The sequence below is a fragment of the Berghia stephanieae genome, chromosome 2, assembly GCF_034508935.2.
Source record: "Berghia stephanieae isolate SIO BIC M18660-M18661 chromosome 2, UCSD_Bste_1.3, whole genome shotgun sequence".
Taxonomy (NCBI): domain Eukaryota; kingdom Metazoa; phylum Mollusca; class Gastropoda; order Nudibranchia; family Aeolidiidae; genus Berghia; species Berghia stephanieae.
The window spans coordinates 122,027,448-122,050,866 of NC_088361.1; the positions used below are offsets into that span (position 1 = coordinate 122,027,448).

Genomic DNA, 23,419 nt, shown 5'->3' on the forward strand with positions numbered 1-23,419 from the left:
CATAATAGGAATCAGTAGTCTGATGTCACGTCTGCCCAGCAACCAGCAGCTTGGTTCTAAACAAAGAAAATTGGTACTTTTTATTCTTCATGCTGGCTAGAAATTCTTCACATGATCAGATTTATAATGTTTTTCTCCTCTGGGTACACTTTCATGCTCGTCGAAGAAGCATTTCATCAGGGCACCCGCCATTGTTCAAAACCAGTTACTAAGTTACAATGCGTCCTTACGAAGGAAGTGACGTCACGACTGTTGAAGCCTTTTGCCATAGCAAGCTACTAAAACTTTTAAAGTCAGCCGAATATATTTTAATTCTTCTAGCCTATGGTTGGTAGTTGGTAGCTCTAAATTGTATAGGCGACCAGAAAGTGCTTTCTCTTTAAAAAAAAAAAAAAAAAAAAAAAAGGGGGGGGGGGGTTGGTTATAATTTATGTTTGTCGCGGACTGCGGTGTGTCTCGGTGTCGTTGCCCCCTTTTGTTAATTTTAGTTTTGTTTAATATATTTCTTTTCCTTTTTTAAATGCGATAATGGGTCTAAGAAGGTGCAAGGAGTATTTGACACAATATTCACAATATCCAAGATGGAACACTATTGAGACACACGCAGACAGAGATTTATAGATAGAAAGATAGATATATGTAGATAGATAGATAGATAGATAGATAGATAGATAGATAGATAAATAGATAGATAGATGGATAGATAGGTAGATAGATAGATAGATAGATAGATAGATAGATAGATAGATAGATAGATAGATAGATAGATAGATAGATAGATAGATAGATACTGTATGATCCCAGACAGACGGCTCGCGAGGCGAGATTGAGTGCGGTGAGGGTGGGGTATGGGGAGCGACTCGCGACACACCGCCTTACAATAATTTTATACAAAAGAATGTTTTCCTCTATTTTAAAACTACGGTTATCCACCTCCCCCCACAAACAACTAATATTCTTTATCGCTTAAATAAATAGGTCAGGCCGACAAATTATTTAGTTTTGCACACTTTGAGGCCTTACTTTGGAGCAATTAAAATCATATTATCGGTTTTATCATTGGAAGAACAATTTTGTTGTAATTAAAACACGCGGGTGAAGAAAATAACAATAAATATAGATTTTAGTGATATTCTTTTTGCTTAAATGGATATTAATAATCAATAAGAATATTACACAAATCATTCACCGAGCAGAGCCCCATGATGCTATAAATAAGAATCCCAGTCCCGCACACACGGCAGTTCAACTTGTTATGTTATGCTATGTTTTTGTTGTGGGTACGTGGTGTGTTGAGTTTGCATTTTCTATTCATTCAATTAAATATTGACTATCACCGTTGATATTCATAGGAATACATTTTATATGATTGTCTAATTAATCGATGTTGTCATGTTTTTAAAATGATATTAACACGTCTCAATGCACTGATGTGTATCACGATCCATACGGATACTGTACACAGGCCCACCGGAAATGCTAATTACGTGAGTACACCTCTTAAAAATTCAAACCACGTAAAAAAAAAAAAATATTAAATTAAAAAAAAAAAAAAAAGAGAGAGAGAGAGAGAGAGAGAGAGAGAGAGAGAGAGAGAGAGAGAGAGAGAGAGAGAGGAGAGAGAGGAGAGAGAGAGGAAAAGAAAGAAAGAAAAGAGAGAGAGAGAGAGAGAGAGAGAGAGAGAGAGAGAGAGAGAGAGAGAGAGAGAAGGATAAATGGAATGGGTGGTATGGATGGACAAAAGAGAAAGAAATGGAAGAGAGAGTGAGTAAGTTAGAGAGAAATTGAAATATAGAAAAAAAGAAAGAGAGAGAGAGAGAGAGAGAGAGAGAGAGAGAGAGAGAGAGAGAGAGAGAGAGAGAGAGAGAGAGAGAGAGAGAGAGGCGTGAAGAACAATGAAGAAGAGAGAGAGAGAGTGTGTGTAAAATATGTAAAGGGAAAAGTAGAGAAAATGAAAGGGGAAAACTGAAAGAGAATTAGGAGATAGATAGATAGATAGATAGATAGGTAGGTAGGTAGATAGGTAGGTAGGTGGGTGGGTGGGTGGGTGGGTGGGTAGGTAGGTAGGTAGGTAGATAGATAGGAAGAAAGAGAGAGAGAGAGAGAGAGAGAGAGAGAGAGAGAGAGAGAGAAAAATACAGAAAGAAAAAAAAAAAAAAAGAGAGAGAGAGAGAGAGAGAGAGAGAGAGAGAGAGAGAGAGAGAGAGAGAGAGAGAGAGGGACAAAGGGAGAAAGAGAGAGGGTGTGAATGAATGAAAGAGAGGAAGAATAGCGAGATGAATAGAGGATAATACAAATGAAGAGACAGAAGGAGGGAGATAGGAAATTAGAGATAAAATGTAAAAAATATGAGAAAGACGCAAGAAAGAGAGAGAGAGAGAGAGAGAGAGAGAGAGAGAGAGAGAGAGAGAGAGAGAGAGAGAGAGAGAGAGAGAGAGAGAGAGAGCATAATATGATTTTCTTTCTACTCATACCGATGCTTACGTTTCAACAGTCATAAAAAAGTGAAGACTTGAAGGACTGAACCGGTGAACGAAAACACTCCCCCCCCCCCCCTCTTCCTACTGCTCCCTCTCAAAGAAATAGATTATCATTAGGTTAGTCGGCCAAGGATAAACCAATTAGCCTAAAAAACATTCATTCATTGGGAAATTGTGCCATCTCCCCTTCTACCCCCCCCCCCCCACGCACACACAAACACACACTCCCCGCCATTGCGTTTTGTGTGTGTGTGTGTGTGTGTGTTGTTCCCATATATAGATAGTTCGAAGATAACGTCACTCAGGCCTTTGTTATTGTTTTTGCCATCCGCGTTTGTGAGTTGTTCTCACTAAACTGCATTAACCAGACTATAAAAGTTCATGGTTACACAGAGTTTGTGTGTTGGTCCATTATACTTCCGGATGGCAATGTTGTGAACTCCTTGGCCAAGCGCATTCTATCTATATATGAGTCATATCTACTCACTTTATTTTTATATCCGTTTACTCGACTTCTACCTAAATCTTTTACATAGGTATTTGAAGTGCGGCTAGACATTTTGTTATAATTTGTACTTGAAGTACAAACCGACACTCCGACGTAACAAAAAGTCACGAAGGTGAACAACGGTCTACTTAGTCAGTTTCAGTGTGCTTATTCCAAGCCTACACCATTTGCACAAGCACTGAGTTTTAAACAGATAATCGCCTTTCGGCTTCGGATAAAATATAATGACGCAACAAGAACAGGTAAGCTCCTTGGAGCAAAGTGCGTGTCCAAGTTGGCAAAAATTGGCCATGTTAGAGAATCGCTTGACCACAACAAATATTGTTTATTTTGTCCATGGGGGAAATAAACTACTCTATGGTTTGGTCACAAACCGAAATTTGGCCACATGACGACGTGGGCGCAATGAAAAAATGACAACAAAGACGAGACGTAAGTAGGTTACCTAATAAAGATGTGAGAGATATTGAATGGATTGTTGAAAGCGACGTGTACTAAGTAGACTTAATGCCCAATTAATATCACGAACAGCTGACTGACACACACACGACACACACACACACACACACACACACACACGCACACACTATCTTGTATCTATATTGTACCCATCAGAAGGCCGTTGATAGTGTGACCCTGGAAAGAGGAGCTACGTTAGCTCTCATCTTTCTAGGGTGTGACTCACTACTCACTTGCTTTGGCTGGCAAAACTAACATAATCACAATCTTAATTTTCAGAGTCAGCGACCAACCGTCTAGTGCCATGTAATAATTTGATGTCTCTTATAGTTATACACCCCCCCCCCCCCCCAGATACTTTATTTGATGGGAGGAATGTGCGTGCAAATGCAGGTGTAGATTTTTAAACAGACAATCGCCTTTCGGATAAAATATAATGACGCAACAAGAACAGGTAAGCTCATTGGAGCAAAGCACCAGGGCTGCCAGATGGCTTCGTGCGTGTCCAAGTTGGCAAAAATTGTCCATGTTAGAGAATCGCTTGACCACGACTAAATATTGTTTATTAAATTTAGTCCATGGAGGAAATAAACTACTCTATGGTTGAATTTGGCCACATGTGAGCCATAAAATGACGACGTGGGCGCAATGAAAATAATATGGTGAGACGTAAGTAGGTTACCAAATAAAGATATAAAGAGATATTGAATGGATTGTTGATCGCGGCGTGAAGTAAGTAGACAAAGGTTAATGGCCGAATTAATAGCCACGAACAGCTGACTAACATTCACAAACACACATACTTTCTTGTTTCTGTTTCGTTCCCATCCGAAGCCTCTTCTTTATCACTCTTTCATTTGTGTTTTCACCAGGGTCTTCTACTTCTATGAGGTCCGAGATTCGCGATCCCAGGCTTCAGGCAAACTGACCATTAATGGGTACTAACAACGTACACAAACGTGTCCCCAAATACATACACCCACACCTACGCATCTATACCACACGGAAAACACACACACACACACACACACACACACACACACACACACACACAGCGTATCCACACACACACATTCCACCCTGAGTTAGGTACAACACACAACATTGCGCTTTGAGTTTGCATTGCAAGTTGCAATCGTTGACACGCGAACAAATCCGAATTGCCAATTTAGTAATTTTTAATGCCAAATTCTCCCTAAAAAATTCATGACGTCATAGCTTTTTCTTCATTGTACATTTAGACACATTGTTGATGGGTAATTCTCATTAAGCATATGGGTTTAACTAATTTATTGATTATCAAGAGAAATATTGAAACATTGTGTCTTTTTTCCTCACATTCAACACAGGTCAATCTCGGATGCCAACTTTGGCATTTTAAGCATAACACGACCAACAATCCTGACACACAATGCTACTCTACACGCTGACCGAAACACGCGGCACACGCAGCCACATAACTTTCATTGAGACTCAAGAGTGAAATAATCCTTATGGTGGTCTCATTTCGATAGACTCAATAAACCATACGTTTTTATCTAGAAACGTTTTATCACGGATATAACTGAAGGGTGAGTGATTGAACATCAATTATCGTGTAGCTCATTTTTGCTGAATAATTTGTAAATAATCTCGTAACTTTAAACGTCCCGCGACTTAAACAATAAAACGCTGTTTGTCGTCTCTATAGATAGTTCGAAGATAACGTCACTCAGGTCTTTGTTATTGTTTTTTGCCATCCGCATTTATGAGTAATGCTCACTGAACTGTATTAACCCGACTATAAACGTTCATGGATACACACAGTTTTGTGTGTTGGTCTGTTATACTTCCGGATGGCAATGTTATGAGCTTCTTTGCCAAGAGCATACTATCTATATGTGATCTCACTCACGTCGATCGAAATACTCAGTTATAATAATAATAATCATAACAAAAACAACAATAATAATAGTAATAATAATAATGATAATAATAATAAAAATAATAATATTAATAATAATAATAATAATAACGAAAACAACAACGACAATAATAGTAATATTATTATTATTATTAATATTATTATATTATTATTAACAAATAAGAGAAAAAAAATCACTTTATTTTTATTCATCATCATCATCGTATGGGGGGAGCGCCACAAAGTCAGCGATAGTGGCTAAGATTTCTGCTTAATGAAATTTTTTATAAAACGGGATTCGATGCAATTCCTTATCTACTTGGCCATTTCGCATTATAATCGTCATCATCTTTATCATTATCATCATTGAACGAGATAACATACATTTTCAATAATGGACATTGCCCCCATCGCTTACTAAGACTATATTATATTAATATATATATAAGTCGCGGCTGCCTCCCCTTACTCCTCTTCTCTGTGCTCCTACAACCTCCTTTCAAGCTGTTGGTACTGAGAACAAATTTATTGTACATTTAATTCCAGTTAAGAATATAGATGTCAAAAGTGTACAATGCGATTTTTTTCCTTCTGATACCTTGTTTATTATTCCAACTCTCAATGGCGGATTTTATTTTTAATTAGACATATTTCAAATTTCAACAAATGTTTCATGTAGAGATAACATTCTTGATATCAAACCAGCATCATCTAGATATAAAGATGTCAATGACAATGTATCAAACACGGCGTGTGCTGATTACTTACTGATAACCTCGATCAACATATTATTGTAGATTAAGACTGTGATTAAGAAACCGAGGGAAAAAAATCGATTATTCTTCGCAGCCCCCGCCTAAATCCATAATTGAAATTGAAAAAAAAAAAAAATAGAATAAATATGAATTTCTAATTTCCTGAAATCTTAATGTTGATATAGATAGTATGCGCTTGGCTAAGAAGCTCATAACATTGCCATCCGGAAGTATAACGGACCAACACACAAAACTGTGTGTATCCATGAACGTTTATAGTCGGGTAAATACAGTTCAGTGAGCATTACTCATAAACGCGGCTGGCAAAAAACAATAACAAAGACCCGTGTGACGTCATCTTCGAACTATCTATATTAAGTGGTGACCTATTGCGTCAAACCGGAGAATGCATTTCTCACTGATTGTGTCCAACGCAATATGTAACTACTTACTCAAATGAGGACTACTCACACAGTTCAATGGGAGCGATCTATATTCATGTCTTCGTCCAACCTAGTCATCGATCACATGATTTGTTGCTGTACAACGATTGGACATTTCTCAATATATCTAAACACGCTGCTTTGTTTATGAAAGTTGTAAACATACCCATGAATCATGCTGAGCAAAATGACCAATTGTAACGTTGGATATTTCTCAAACTGTGAACACTTTTCACTATGTGGGTCATTTTGAGCACACTTTGCAATGTGACCAATGACCTCGAGCACATGGAAATGTAATATAGATCATGCCCTTTGGCTTGATGGTTTCTATGAGTTCGACTCGCAAATTACACAACCGGTTGAAAACTATAAGCCACAATAAATACGAAAACAACTGTCCCGTAAGAGTGAGCAAAATTAGTTAAGTCACTAATCAATCACGTGTTAGACGCATACACTCAATGTAAACATAACCAACCAACTTTCATATTTTTTAGACTAAATTTTTAACATTTAAATCATCCCGACATGTTTGAGGCTATGGATCGCAACATATATTTAATGATAATAATAATAATAATAATAATAATAATAATAATAATAATAATAATAATAATAATAATAATAATAATAATAATAATAATAATAAATGAGCATTGATATAGCGCAGTATCCATTAAACATACTCAAAGCGCTTTACAAGGGGTTGCCAACGGCAACACTTAACATGTAGGACGAGACATGGCGCCTGTTAGGCGATATTACAATTTTTTTTTTCGGACAGAGACAACGCTGTTTACTGCCAAGTACTCGTTTAACATCCGAATACAGTGAGAGAATGTGAGTAAAGAGCCTTTGCGCCGCTCAGAGCGGGACTCGAACCCAGGACCTTCCAATCCGAAAGCGAGTGTCATACCACTAGACCACATAGCCGCACATTGGTATCAAACATATTGTAACTGTAACTTTTACTCTTGGTGTCCGATCAACAGACGGAGACGTTCAAATTGGGAAAATCCAGATGATCGCGAGGAGCGGCCGTCCTTAGGAAAGAACCCTGCTGGTTCCACGCACCCACGTTCCGTTTTGCAACTTGGATATTCCTAGGTCTAGGATAGATAAACAAAAAGAATATGAACATTTTATATCGCTTTTTCACGAATTTACCATTCTCAAAGTACTTCACAATGCTTCATTCGTTCCTTCAGAAGGCCATATGGAACCACATTTCCATATAATACAGTGCCAGTCGCCTGTAGGTAACAGTGTTACCCGTCCTATTTGTACTTTTACAGTATCCGTTATTGCCTGTAGTCAGGTGTTGATTCACGCTTGAGTCGAGTTTGGTAATGTGTGAAAATTACATCACCCACGGACACAACGTCAGGACCAGAATTTTTCAGGGCCATTTTTTGTTGTTGACAAGATGAGACACCTTATCGGTAAAATATATTAGAAAGAGAGAAGTGTTCACATATGTTGAAAAAATTAAATGCTCATTGTAATCATCATCATCATCATCATCATCATCATCATCATCATCATCATCATCATCATCATCATCAGTACAACACAGTTTTGATCTTGCTGACCTGACCGTTGAAGAGCTCTTTATCTTTTCCTCTAACACAAATCTCTCGCGTCTGGAGAGCTGCCCTTTGCGATTTATTTACAATTTTCTGACATATTATTCCCCGAATTTTACACACACACACATACACACACACACACACACACACACACACACACACACAAAGAGAGAGATAAACTCAGATAGAAACTGACCAGTTTGTAGCAGCTGGACATGACATCAAAAATCCAAGTTCAGATATTACATCGGCTTATAAAATGAAGAGGCGATAAGGCATTGTCGCTGGCCGATGGATGAGGGTATTAAGGACAGGTGGGCTTCCCATTATTTTTCAAAAATCGGATGTTTGCTGTCATTAACCAGTTAACTGCCATTGCCATACTCTGGAAAAACTCGTATTAAAAAAAATTGCCCTTCAATTATCGATCGATTTATACGACCCTCATCTTGGCAAAAACTGTCAAACCTGAGACTTCGCGAAACCTCAGGTTTGAGAGTTTTTTGTCAAGATAGGGGTTACTTAAATCGATCGATAATTGAAGGATGAGTTTTCTGGTCAAATTTTTAAATGCGATTTTTTTTTTCAAGATCACGGCAGTTAACTGGTTAAAAAAAACCCAAGACGTAATGTCAAAGCCACGTTTCACTAAGTACACAATGTCAGATTGTCATGTGAAATCTTTTAGTGATTAAAATAACGTCAAAGTAACTTTTGAAAAATTTTATAAAATATACAGGTGTCCATAATCCGGTCCATAGGGTTTTTCCTTGTATAATATCCTTAGTAGAAAACGTTACAGCAAAAATGCTTTTTTTTTTTTTTTCATTTTGTTATTTTGTTTTCTTTAAACGCGATTTATCTATATTACAGCATTCGTTACACATGCAGACGGGAGAAGGGCATTACTTCCGAAAAAAAAAAATCGTGTACCTATTTACAACAAGGTACAGATGCAGTTATCGGGGAGTTCGTCGTCTAGTGAGACAACAATAAATGGCCACTTGACACGAAGGTGTGAAATAAATGCCTTTCGATCCGATGCGTGCATATTTCATTTCTGAAGGCAGACTACACAACGAAGATATTTAAAACAGAATATTCAATGATGGTCAAGTTGGATGCTTTTTAGTTTGATTTCTAAAATTCAAGCCAATAATATTATAAAATTAAAATGTTTAATTGATTTGCCAAATTATTAAAGGTAGCCGTTTCTCCCCATTATAAAAAAAATATTAAAAGTATTAATTTAAGAATTTAACTTATTTCGTTACATATAAGAACATAAGAGGTGATAGTAGAGGCTGGGAATGTTATTACAATTTACTTCATTGGAGGAAACGTTAAGGTGTTGAATTATTTTGTTCCCGCCCTAAAAATAATATTCCCATCTACGTATTGTAGTTATTGAACCTTCTGTCACTAACTATAGGCATTTAAGGGGAGACCTAATCCAGAAGTATAAAATCATTCATAATATTTCATAAGATATCGATGTAAATGATTTTCATTGGATTGAATCAATATGTATTTAAATTACATGTTGATGTAACGTACAATTGTGTAGTTATTCTCAAAAGTTATATGAATGCAAGTCAAAAGGATTGTCATATAAACACACCAATTATATATGATGTTGTTTAATACTAATACATTATCAGCTGCGTTCTTGAAAGTGCCTACATTTGTAGTTTAACGTGTTTGTCTATTTCAAGTATCAAATAAATGTTACAAGACAAAAGAAATTTATCGGATTGTAATTGAAAATATTGAAATCTTGTAAATATTTTGCAATAATCACCTGAATGAAATTGAAAGTAATCAAATACTTATTTAATGTAATTCAAAATTTCTTTATTGTCGGAAATGTTTTGCATTTGGCTCAGAGTACATCGGAATACTAGCAAATAAGCGCTAAGTGCTGTTTTTTTAGTCTTGTTGCGACTGCAGCATTAATGATGTATAACTAAAGCTAATCGGGTGATAAGAACTAAAGAAAAAGAACAAACTTTTTTGCTTAATCACAAAGTCCCGAGAGTAAGATAAAAATCTTAAAATATATATATATAATATGAGGAGTCGAGTGGTCTGGCCGTCAGGGCATAGATTACAGAGAGAAGTGAGTGAGGAAGATTAGACCTATCAGCTTTTATAATAAGTGGCTACGTGACAAAGAGAAGGCTATTAAGACAACATGTCACCTTAATTCATTTTTGCCACATGGTTTTCGAATTTTTAACGAGCAACTGTGATTTAAATTAGATTTTAAATATACACACACACGTTCGGACTAAAGGCCAGAGGTATGGCCTATCTCAATTTATCAAATTAATATATAAAGTGTTGCTATTGGTTCTTGGTTGTATATTTTTACATTTTTGCATTTGCATATATTATATATGTAATACATTGTCGCCATAGATTCTCAACTTTGTGTTTATACATTTTCATGCATGCCACGTCTGTAAACGAATTTCCATTTTTTTTTTTGGGGATGAATAAAGGATAATATATTATTAACATTATCTAACATTAGAAGGTAATGTTTTTCTAAGCCTACCGAAATATAACTGGAGTGAGATGAATTCAGTTCTTAATAAAATAAAACTTAATAAATGTGAATAATCGTTACTGTGACACAAATATATTTCAAGATTTCAGACCAAAACTAGACAAAATGAAAACATGGAATAGTCTCTGTTTGAACATTTAAAAAATGCATGTGTGCTTTGAACCGGTTTAAAATTATAGTAGACGCGAGTTAATTTCTCTGAGATTTAGGTATGATTAAAAAAAAATACTCTATGCACTTTGTACAATTTTTAGTTAATTATGACATTTTTAATATCACTAGCTTTGCGCGTATGTTAGTTCTGACTTTGTAATGCCAAAAAAATATTGTAGATGTTTCCATAACCTTAAAAGATTTGTAGAAACAACACCAAAAAAAAACTTTCTTATGCACCATGCTATTTGAGCGGCATTTAAAGGATTAAGTCAGATTTGGCCTTAAATAAGATAGGATAGATACCAGATTTGGCCTTAAACAAGATAAGATAGATACACAATCAAACTAAAACTCAAAACAAGTCTTTCCATTTTCCCAAGTTCACAACTAGAGGTGTTATTGAGGGATGTGTTTTAGATATGAGACATAATTCGTTTTTAGAACAGCTAGATTACCATGAGGTAAGGATTTGCGATACAATTAAAAGATTCATAAACTATTCCGATGAAGAACTTTGTTCTATAATGCACACATTTAAATTTGATTTGTGGTATCATTTTTAAAGGAACGCTTGAGCTGCTGTTTTTCAGTATTCATTTGTTGTTTCTATAAAGTGAAAAGATTGGTAAATATCAAACAACATGTGCCCCATACCTGTCTCCGACCGAAGGCATTAAAAATGCGCGCATCGGAAGTACTGGACTTCACACATGCGGACACCTTGTATTTGCCAATGATTACAATCTTTCTCTCTTTCTCTTTCTCTCTCTCTTTCTCTCTTTCTCTCTCTCTCTCTCTCTCTCTCTCTCTCTCTCTCTGTGTGTGTGTGTGTATATATATATATATATATATATATATATATATATATATATATATATATAGAGGGTGTGTGTGTCCCTCGTTCGATCTGTCCAGTCGAGGATATCTCCCGTAAAGCGCTTTTAGCGCGTTTAATGAATATCCCTCTGTATAAAAGCTCAACTTGTGTTTAAAAAAAAAAATAGAGTTACTGCTTAATAGCCACCTAGTTCAGGCCGAGTATATATTTTCTCCAGAGTGTATCTCGAGAAAAGATGGAGATGATCCCGACGTCAGCTGCAAGTGAGCAAAAGGGGTTAAGAGTGAACAGACGTGCAATTCGCAGCGCCACCTAAGTTAGTTTTTTTCGTCTCGTTTTGTTTCACCAAAGGAACGCGCCTCAGGGTGGGAGAACAATCCCTTATTTTTATTCAGCCATCTTGCTTCAAATGAATTACTTCGTTGCTGATCAGACAAGCGTAGGGCAGTTTTTCTATTTAAAATTTCACATTTTTCATTTGGTTTTAGACTTAAACATTTTCATTGACACTGACATCACATTATCATTAACTCTTCAACATCCTTAATTTTACAAATTCATGATCTTCACTATCACTGCGACATAGATTCCACATTGCCGGAAATGGCTGGCAAGCCGATAGTTTCTAGCTTCCATATGATCGTCCATTTTTTTTTCTTTTGTTGTTGTTGTTGACAATTTATGTTTTTATTCATTTCTTTCCTTAAATATTTACATTGGGGCTAAGTATTCTTTGAGCAAAAATTGATTATTTGCATTTCGTGTCAGCCAACGACAATAACAAGAACGCCTTTAGTCCCGTTTCCTGTAGAATGTTGTGTGTGGTATGAAGGACGCTTTATTTGATTTCGTGTGGTTTGAGATATATTTATACTAACTTTATCGGTTCTTTACGCATTGATAATTATGAATACATTATGCATAGTTTACATAAACTGTTTGTTTTGATGAGTGTAAATAACTTGTTTGCATTTATTTTCAATTTGTAAGAGGTTGTCGACAATAAAATAAGATTTAATTTATTTTCTTGTCAATCTGAAATTCAGATACAAAAATAAATTTGAACTCAAAAATATAGAGGGGAGGTAATTAATGTGTGACCGTGGCATTGTCCAAAAAGTCATTCTGAGAATAATTGATATTATTCAAGATATAGAGTAAACCGATCGGACGCGGCCCCGAACACGGTTTACGTCACTGTGTCGCTCTATTCTGGATAAAAGCAACCCATTTGGCTTGCTGGATTTCTTGATCCCGCTCTAGACTTCATGCATGTAATCGTGCGTGTAGTAGTAGTATTGATATAGCACAATTGAAGATGTGTTTTGTGTTTGTGCAAGAACGACCCAATCGCGGCCACACACAAGAACAATACAGACAAAATCATTTCGTTTTCAGAATAGAATTAACAAAAGTGAAAACAATAAAACTCAAGGTTTTTGAGACCCGTCCACAAACCAAAAACGATAAAAATTTCAGTTAGGAGTCCAAGATTTAGTTGCTAAAAAGTAAGGAAGTGTTAGCTTGGAGTATGGAAGTGTTAGCTTCAGACTGACTCAAATATGTTCCACAAATGTCATGGCCGCACTTTAACAGATCAGCTTTGAAGAGAACCGGCAAAACGGGTCTTGTAAAATTCCCGGACCCAAGTGCGGCCACCGATCAGTACCGCTAAAGTAGGCAATGGATAACCAAAACACTTGTAAAGCACAAGTGATCACGGCTCTTTTACATAGATTTAACCCACAAGATCGCTATTTTAACGAAAATCAACACTATATGCTAATGTCAAACGTCCTTATATGAAAACACACGCAAAAAAGAAGTTCACACATTTAGATTACTACAATTACGTGTTGTGCCGCTGATATCAACTCAGGGGTGACAATAAAAGAATAATACCCATATAATAAAGCAATGGGGGTTATTCTTGAAATTGAGGCTTTCTCGCTATCGGTTTGAGAGTTACACGTTAGACGCGTTAGGAAGTGGCCGCGGTCATGTATAGATAGTAGATTTTGAGCCAAAGTAGATGTTGTCGCCTTAGTAATCTGTTTCTATCTGACAAGTTGGCTGCAATGCTAATACTACCACCCTCTCACCCACTTCTGTTATAACCATCAACATCACTATCACTATAGAGCCATTAGGCTCATGGAGGAGTTTATCCTGGTTTCGTGAAACGAACAATAGCAATTGCTTGTTACCCTTTGGAAAGGACGCTTTTCTATCGCAAAGTACTTTCCTCCAGATTTAACAGACCCAGCAATCCAATCAGTGATCAGAGAGCAAATCTCGGTCCCTTTGCGTGCGATTATTCTACCAATTGTGCCATCGGGACCCACAAGCCACCACCCCAAGCAGCCAATAATTCTCTCAAATTTATTTCACACCTAATTTGTGAGAGTATAATTTCCGCTCTGTAAAGAATAAGCAAAGAATACAAGTAAAATAACAAATAGGTTTAAGATGGGCATTGTTTAGGAAACGAAAGTAATCATTTTAGGAAGTTTATATGAATATATGGGATCCCAAATATATTCTGAATATATAACTCAATATAACGAAGCAACCATTGATTTGAGATGATAGAAGTAGGCCTTATAAGTAATTTTTCGGATATAAATAGACAACTTTTATTTATAACTCATAAACCGTACAACATTTAAGTGATTCTGTTTTTAAAACTTCATTCCCTTTTAACTTTATGCAAAATCATTTAGCATAATATCTCGAGCATATCAAGTGTTTCAAAATCAAATCAAAAATGCCATAGCGATGAAAGTCATAGATGCATGAAATCATTCATTTCTAAATCGCAGTGGCTATTTTTACAGTCCCGTAAAGATGGTTCTCGGGGCTATTTTTACATTTAAACGGCGTCGCTCGTATATACCTACATATTTTAAAAAGAGCAATAAAGACTCAAGGGGAGAACGATTGCTCAAGGCAAGATTCAACTATCTATGGATTCAACTCAAAATATGCAGTATCAGTAATTGTTTGTTATGCCCCAAAAGAAGACAAAAGTGAGAAGAAATAAAGCATTTACTTTTATGATAAGCTAAACCAAACAGTACAAGATACTCTAAAGCATGATGTTACCTACTATAATAATAATGCTTGGTGGTCTAAACGTAAAGGTTGGTGGACGAGATAGTAAAAATAGCCCCGAGAACCATCTTTACAGGACTGTAAAAATAGTCACTGCGTTTCTAAATATGCAATGGGGAAATAACCTAACAGAAGTCATGGTGAGTTCAAAGCTATTCTTAATGATAATTTAATGAATAAAAGACTAGTGCATAAGTTGGTGTCATTTTTTAAAATGAAGACCAAAGAAGTTTAGAGGATGAAGAGAGAGCAGGAGGCAATGCTAGTGACAATTCAAATGAAATTACCCATCAAGTCGATAGTCTCATCAGTGTTGAGAGGAAACTTAAAATTCGGGACATTGCATTGATCTTGGTGATATTCGAAGTTATTTGCCCATAGATTTGTATATGATGAGCTTGGATTTTTTAAAAAACGTGTCCGCAATGTGGATACCAAAGGAGATAAATAAGCGCAAAAGCGCAGTGGATCTTTAATATTACAGCATGATAATGAATGCAACTCTTCACACTAAAACAGCACGAGAGAATTGATTGACAGACGTGTTGGCATACAGTTCTGGCCTTGCCCCGTCTGATCCCCCCCCCCCCCCCTCCTTTTTTTGTTGTGGTTGTTGTTGACCATTGAAAAGAAGTCTATTCCGGAAAAGATCCACTAAAGGTGAACAACTGGTTGAGCACGTGGCAGACTTTGCACTATTTTAGTAACGGGGTGTAGTATAAGCAGCGTCTTAGGATTATGGGACGTAAATGAGCGAGGATCTTTATTGACGATCGTCATAGAAAATAATATGCCATCACTCTGAAACCAAAAAAAATAAAAAAATAAATCATAATACTAAGGTATGTATTCAATCTGGAAAAGTGGTTTTACATTTCTAGTGAGATTTGAACCAGGTTTTTTGACATCATACTTGTTCCCTATTTGACATGTCCAAATTAACGAGGGAATGTACGCATCCATGATAAGGGGCGATAGTATTTATAAAATTTAACTGGAAAACAGAATGATGGGAATAATATATAGATAGAATGCGCTTGGCCAAGGAGTTCACAACATTGCCATCCGGAAGTATAATGGACCTACACACAAACTCTGTGTTACCATGAACTTTTATAGTCTGGTTAATACAGTTTAGTGAGAACAACTCACAAACGCGGATGGCAAAAACAATAACAAAGGCCTGAGTGACGTCATCTGCATACTATCTATAGAACCTTTATAAGTCTTGATAAAACCATATTTTTAGATTTGTATAAATCGCTCGTTCGACCAATTCCACAATACGGAAATTGCATCTGGAGCCCATTATATAAAAGACAATCTATTAGTATTGAAAGTGTACAGAGGAGAGCTTCCAAAAAGATTTATGCAATCCAGTATTTATCTTATAAAGAAAGGTTAGAATTTCTTGACTTACCAAGTTTGAAATATAGAAGAATTCGTGGGGATTTAATTCAGGGTTATAGATTGGTACATCGCATGGATAGGATAGACTTTTCTGATTTTTTTTTTCATATTCTAATATTAGTTTTACTAGAATGGACAAGTTTAAGATTTTTGTCACTAGATACAAAACAAACATAAGACAAAACTGGTTCAGTATTCTTATTGTCCAGAAATGGAACAATTTGAAATTTGAAACAAAGAATGCTAAATCTATGGATTGTTTCAAGGTGTTAGGAGACAGTGAATTATATGATGGGAGATTTATATATGACGAATAATACTTGTTTGCACTGCTGTTGACATGACTTTCAATCTTGTATCATGTATATATTATGCATTGTTATCTTATTAGGGTTATTTTCTATAGATAGTATGCAGATGACGTCACTCAGGCCTTTGTTATTGTTTTTGCCATCCGCGTTTGTGAGCTGTTCTCACTAAACTGTATTAACCAGACTATAAAAGTTCATGGTTACTCAGAGTTTGTGTGTTGGTCCGTTTAACTTCCGGATGGCAATGTTGTGAACTCCTTGGCCAAGCGCATTCTATCTATATGCGTGCTTATGTGTGTGTGTGTGTGTGTGTGTGTGTGTGTGTGTGTGTGTGTGTGCTTTGCATATCATGGTTAAAAATATATGTTTATACATCACATATACATGAGTACATTTAAGTTGGAATACTATCTTTACCACGTGTATCATTATTGTAATCTTTAATCAATAGATTTATAGCATTACTATTAATATTAAGGGCATTCCGGGGATTTTATCCTAGTTTGCCCTATACCATATTATGTTAACGAACACACCACGACCTTATCAAAAAACTGTTTCAATGACACTTTGATTGGTGTGTTGTGGTAATTGATACTAAAAACACAGTTTTTTTCCCCCAAGAAATTGGTTCGTTTCTCTTCGCCGTTAAACAGTAAAAGGACTGCTATTGTCGTGGAATCAAGTAACAATATTATGTGGGGTTACAAAGATGCAATTTTACAAGTTTATTATAACCACCACCACCACTACTACCACTATCACCACCATCATTATCATCGTCATCGTCATCTTCATCATCATCATCATCATCATCATCATCATCATAATCGTTGCTGTCTTCCTCCTCGTCGTCGTCTTCGTTTTTGTCATCATCGACATTCCTTTAAACAGTAAAACATCCGGCCCATTTACAATTTGTATCCTTTATCATAATCATCGTCGTCGTCATCGTCGTCGTCATCATTATTATTATTATTTTATTATTATTTATTATTATTATTATTATTATTATATTATTATTATTATTATTATTATTATTATTATTATTATTATTATTATTATTATTATTATTATTATTATTATTATTATTATTATTATTATTATTATTGTTATAGTGTACTTTATTCATCCAAAAAGGATTTTTAAAATATTAATTTATGGCTTGCCAACCAGTATGATTTCTCATATTTAATACGATTTGAGGTCCATGGAGAGTTTAGCAAATACATGACTTGTCAATTGGATTCAGTAGTCTGATGTCACGCCGCCCGGCAACGGCGGCCATCTTGGTTCTAAACAAAGAAAATCATTACTTTTTATTCTTCATGCTGGCTAGAACTTTTCATATGCCTTGTGATCAGAATGTGTAAAAGTAAAAACATGATCAAATTAATGTAAAAGGACTGCTATTGTCGCGGAATCAAGTAACAATATTATGTGGGGTTACAAAGATGCAATTTTACAAGTTTATTATAACCACCACTACCACCATCATCATTATCATCGTCATCATCATCATCATCATCATCATCATCATCATCATCATCATCATCATAATCGTTGCTGTCTTCCTCCTCGCTGTCGTCTTCGTTTTTGTCATCATCGACATTCCTTTAAACAGTAAAACATCCGGCCCATTTACAATTTGTATCCTTTATCATAATCATCGTCGTCGTCGTCGTCGTCGTCATCATCATTATTATTATTATTATTATTATTATTATTATTATTATTATTATTATTATTATTATTATTATATTATTATTATTATTATTATTGTTATTATTATTATTATTATTATTATATTATTATTATTATTATTATTATTATATTATTATTATTATTATTATTATTATTATTATTATTATTATTATAATATTATTATTATTATTATTATTATTATTATTATTATTATTATTATTATTATTATTATTATTATATTATTATTATTATTATTATTATTATTATTATTATTATTATTATATTATTATTATTATTATTATTATTATTATTATTATTATTATTATTATTATATTATTATTATTATAGTGTACTTTATTCATCCAAAAAGGATTTTTAAAAAATTAATTTATGGCTTGCCAACCAGTATGATTTCTCATATTTAATACGATTTGAGGTCCATGGAGAGTTTAGCAAATACATGACTTGTCAATTGGATTCAGTAGTCTGATGTCACGCCGCCCGGCAACGGCAGCCATCTTGGTTCTAAACAAAGAAAATCATTACTTTTTATTCTTCATGCTGGCTAGAACTTTTCATATGCCTTGTGATCAGAATGTGTAAAAGTCAAAACATGATCAAATTTATGTTTTTTTCCCCTCTGGATACGCTTTTATGCTCATCGGGGAAATATTTCATACGGGCGTCCGCCACTGTTCCGATAGTTTAGAGCCAGTGTTACTAAGTTACCATGCGTCATAAGGAAGGAAGTGACGTTACGACTGTTGAAGAGTCTTATCAATTATAACATATCAATCCCATGATCGCTTATTGTAAAAAGGGAATTCCCTAGTGATGAGTGCAAAACAGACGATGTTTATCATATTATTTTGTCGGAATTTTTGTGTCCGATTCGCACACTTTTTATGATGCATTTGGCACTAAAAAAGTGAGTATCATTTAGAATTATTAATTTATGTCGATTTTTAAAATCACAAAGCTTTATATGTAATGCATTATGTATGAATTTCTTTAGGGTCCAGTAACAACCTCCAATTGTCCAGTGCTAGTCTAGTACACTACGGCCAAAGATTCTTTGACTTGGGTGTCACGTTCGCCCAGAGGTGCATCCCTCAAGAAAGTAACGAACCACTTTTTCCCCAAGTAACGTCTGCATCAGATTATTTTCACTGTGATATTTATAAGGAGGACATGTTTTTATTTTTAAATAGATTAAATATGTAGGGAAAGTCGTCTGAATTATTTTTATTGACATTTTATACGGTGAAAAGGCGCACTTTTAAAACAGTAACTTCCCTTTAATCTGTCTGTTGTCGTCAGCCAATTATCAGCAATCGGCCCTTCAAAAGATATCTATCGTTAGGAGTTTTGCACACGTGACTTGGTGTTTTTTTAGTTGTAGATGACAAGCGATCGTTTATTAGATAGGTTATAACTGATAATGGATAAGTACCTACTTGGATTTGCTGAACCTTTGTGCTATGGAAATGTTGACAAAAATGCTGAATGCGAAAAGTAGGAGTTTGTAACAACAAGGAGAAAAAGAAAAAGAAAAAGAAAAGTGGAAAGGTCATTAAATATCGTCTCCACCTAGACAGACAGATGATTTCATGGGAATTGCAAGATTTTCCCACTCACTACTGGCTTGATAAGTCTCCATAAATTCGGTGTATGTTAAATTTGAAATGATAGATGGCTGGACGTGTTGAAAATATGAATTTTGGAGGGAAACTATGCGAAAATTAGCATTAATATCGGGAAAAAAATAATTATTATTTCCAAATGGTTGAGGTCGGTTGGCAAGTCTGATATTAACAATAATAATATTGATGGTGGTGATGATGATGATGATGATATGATGATGATGATGATGATGATGATGATGATGATGATGGTGGTGGTGGTGGTGGTGATGATGATGATGATGATGATGATGATGATGATGATGATGATGATGATATGATGATGATGAAAAGTTATAAAAACAAAAATCACGGAATGATAATGATAATGCTCAGCTTTTAAATAAAAGGGGTTGTTTGTAAAACATTCAATTTCAATGTGTAATTTTCTTAGAAATAACATATACGTATCTTTTTGGTTTATATTGATTATTTAATTTAAAAAGCATCTACAAATGTAGAAGTTTTTCTTTTTTCTCTATTTAAAAAACATAATGTTTGTGTGGGTCTAAAATGGTCGTTTTTGTAACCAATTTTTAGTCCAAAATGTACTTTTTTGCTCTGTCTTTCGCTTTTCTTGAATAGCAAGAACACATACTACATCAAGCACATCATCTAAAACAACATCATCCATGTTTACTGTCGTGGAAGGGCAAAACGTGAAGATCAGACGGGCGAGGCAAACCCGCCGACGGGACGGACGATCGTGCGGGCAATTCCTCACGTTTTACTCCTGTATGTAAATGGCCCATTAGCGTTCTTGTTTTTTTTGTTGTTTTTTTTTTGCGCACAATATAGTGTATAAATTATTGTTATCGATATTACCATTATGCTTTTCCTTGTCATTAAAGCACACACATACACACACGCACGCACAAACGAAAAAAACAACAACTAATAACAAAAAGCACCCCCCCCCCCCCAAAAAAAAAAAAACAAAAAAAAAAACACAAAAAAATAAACCAAAAAAAAAACAAAAAAAAAAAAAAACAACAACAAATAATAACCAACCAACCAAAACCTCTTTCACTGACGATATATTTCACCTCTGCCAATTTCTCAATTAAACCAATTTTCATAGAACTGCATTTTTACATTGCAGGGAATGGGCAGGCTATCACTATCACCAGTGGCGGTTCTAGCCTATTTATAGTGGTCGGGCAAAGATGAGTCGGTCATATATATATATATATAATATATATATATATATATATATATATATATATATATATATATATATATATATATATATAATATATATATATATATATATATATATATATATATATATATTTTTTTTTTTTTTTTATTTTATTTTTATTTTTTTTTTTTTTGTTGTTTTTTTTTTTTTTTGTCTTGTTTGTTTGTTTGTTTTGTTCGCCTTAAAAAAAATTTATTTCAACCACAAATAACCACATTCACAATGAAATGACAATACCAGTAGATTTTAATTATTCCAAACGTAATCAAAAATGAATCACGAAAGAGAATACAACAAAAAATTAAAGCGAAGAGACAAAATGCGACAACACCTTCACAATACAAGTCCATCTCGTTCACTCGAAAAATTAAAGAGATGCTTTAATCCCTCAACTGCGAGATTAATATTTCTGTTACATTACTGGTTTTCAGTAGTACGTAGTAACTGTAAAGTTTTTATCGAGAAGCAACAACAGCGATATGACTCGAGTTTCATTCAGAGCTCAAATTGCATAATTTTACTGCTCTCTTGGTGGTTAGAATGATTGTGCCGGTGGTGGTAGTGGTTGGAATAGTGGTAGCGGTGGTGGTGATGGTGGTGGTGGTGGAGGAGGAGGAGGAGGAGGAGGAGGAAGAGGAGACGGTGAGGGAGGATGTAATTATGGTAGTGGTTTTGATGGTGCTGTTGGTTAGAATGATAGTTGTGGAGACGATGACGGAAATTATATGATGATGTTGATATTGTTTTTATTTCTATTGTAGAACTTGATGTTAATGTTGTTGTTGTTAATGATGATGGTGATTATGATGACAACGACGATGTCGTCGACAATGATGATTACAATACGATATTACAAAGTTTATTCAATCTTAGGCTTTCGCTAATAAATCATAAAATTTGATGACAACATACATGAAAGTGGAAAAAAAATGATAAATGGAACCAAACAATAAACTGATACCATTAATAACCACACAAAAAAAATCAAAAAACAATCGTAATCCCACCAATACGTACAATAATAATAATAATAATAATAATAATAATAATAATAATAATAATAATAATAATAATAATAATATAATAATAATAATAATTATTATTATTATTATTATTATTATTATAAATAATAATAATAATAATAATAATAATAATAATAATAATAATAATAATAATAATAATAATAATAATAATAATAATAATAATAACAAATGATAATAATAACAATAATAATACGAGTATTACCATCATCATTACTACCACCACCAACATAATTACGTTTCCAATCAGTTTTTCTCGTTTTTTTAAATTTGATACCTATAATAGACGAAAATTCCGGTGATTTTGTTAAAGGGTAGTTAAAATATCTACGATTTTATTAACCCTGAAAACTACGATTTTTATTTTCCTATTTCAAGTAGGCAGGTCTGCTATGACAAGTATCAGTTCCATAGTCAAAATAAGACAAACAAAAACAAAGTTTATTTAATCTTAGGCTTTCGCCAATAATTCATACAATACAATTAAGACAAAATATTGCTACTAATCTCTCCTCATGCATTCGTTAGACGATAACAATAACGACCGTGTTATCTTTACTCCTTACCCAACCAACCCCTAGCTTCCCGCCTCTTCATCACGAACTATCTTATGTATGTATTAGCTTTAGGACGGGCAAGTACGGAATCTGCCCACCCTACCTTTAAACGTATCTATTTCCTCTTAGAATTCAACTATCTCCTTACTCAGAAGAGTATTTCTCGTATACTAATTCAATTGTTGAGAAAACCAAAATGGTGGTTGTATTTTATATATTTATTTAGTCGTGACCTTTGAATAAAAGTGTTTTGTTTTATTAGAGGAAATGCAATAGAAAATTACATTGTTTTGCAAAAATATTTAGTTTGGCAATAAAAATACAGCGGTAATTACTTTAAGAATTTGAAGAAAAAAAAAAGAACAAATTAATTTGTTAAAAAAAAAAAAAAAAAAAATCAAATAAGAAAACAATTTAAATAAATGAGTTTTGAGAAGCACTAAGGAAAACGAGAAAAAAATAAATTTAAATGGTTAAACAAATATATAAAAACAACACAAGTTAATACTAAATTGATATATTAGTAAATTAATAAATTAAATTCAATACTGGAATCTTCCCAATGTCATTACATCAATGGTACCAGCACAAGTAAGGCAATAAATTAGAAAAAGTACGTTTGCCAAAATCTGCATTTAGTTTATAAGGTGGGCTCATTTGAATTAGCCCGACCTAGTACTAGAGAGGCCAGACA

At 34.4% G+C, this 23,419-nt stretch overlaps 1 protein-coding gene across 8 annotated transcripts in view; it reads left to right on the forward strand.

Moving 5' to 3' along the window:
- The first annotated feature begins 1,269 nt into the window (after positions 1-1,269).
- LOC144966466 (spermine oxidase-like) overlaps positions 1,270-23,419 on the forward strand; it is a 37,793-nt gene continuing 15,643 nt past the window's right edge. For 2 of the 8 annotated variants that reach the window (XM_078903038.1, XM_078903042.1), the window contains exon 1: positions 4,886-5,018. Coding sequence is in view for 3 of the 8 variants with exons in the window: in XM_078903035.1 (XP_078759161.1) it covers positions 1,477-1,487 (11 nt within the window). In the remaining 5 variants the exon portion in view is untranslated. Of the gene's footprint in view, positions 1,488-4,885; positions 5,019-10,308; positions 10,444-11,189; positions 11,330-14,848; positions 14,961-20,899; positions 21,057-23,419 lie in introns of those variants that run through there. The other 6 variants (XM_078903036.1, XM_078903037.1, XM_078903035.1 and 3 more) reach the window with 5 other exon arrangements.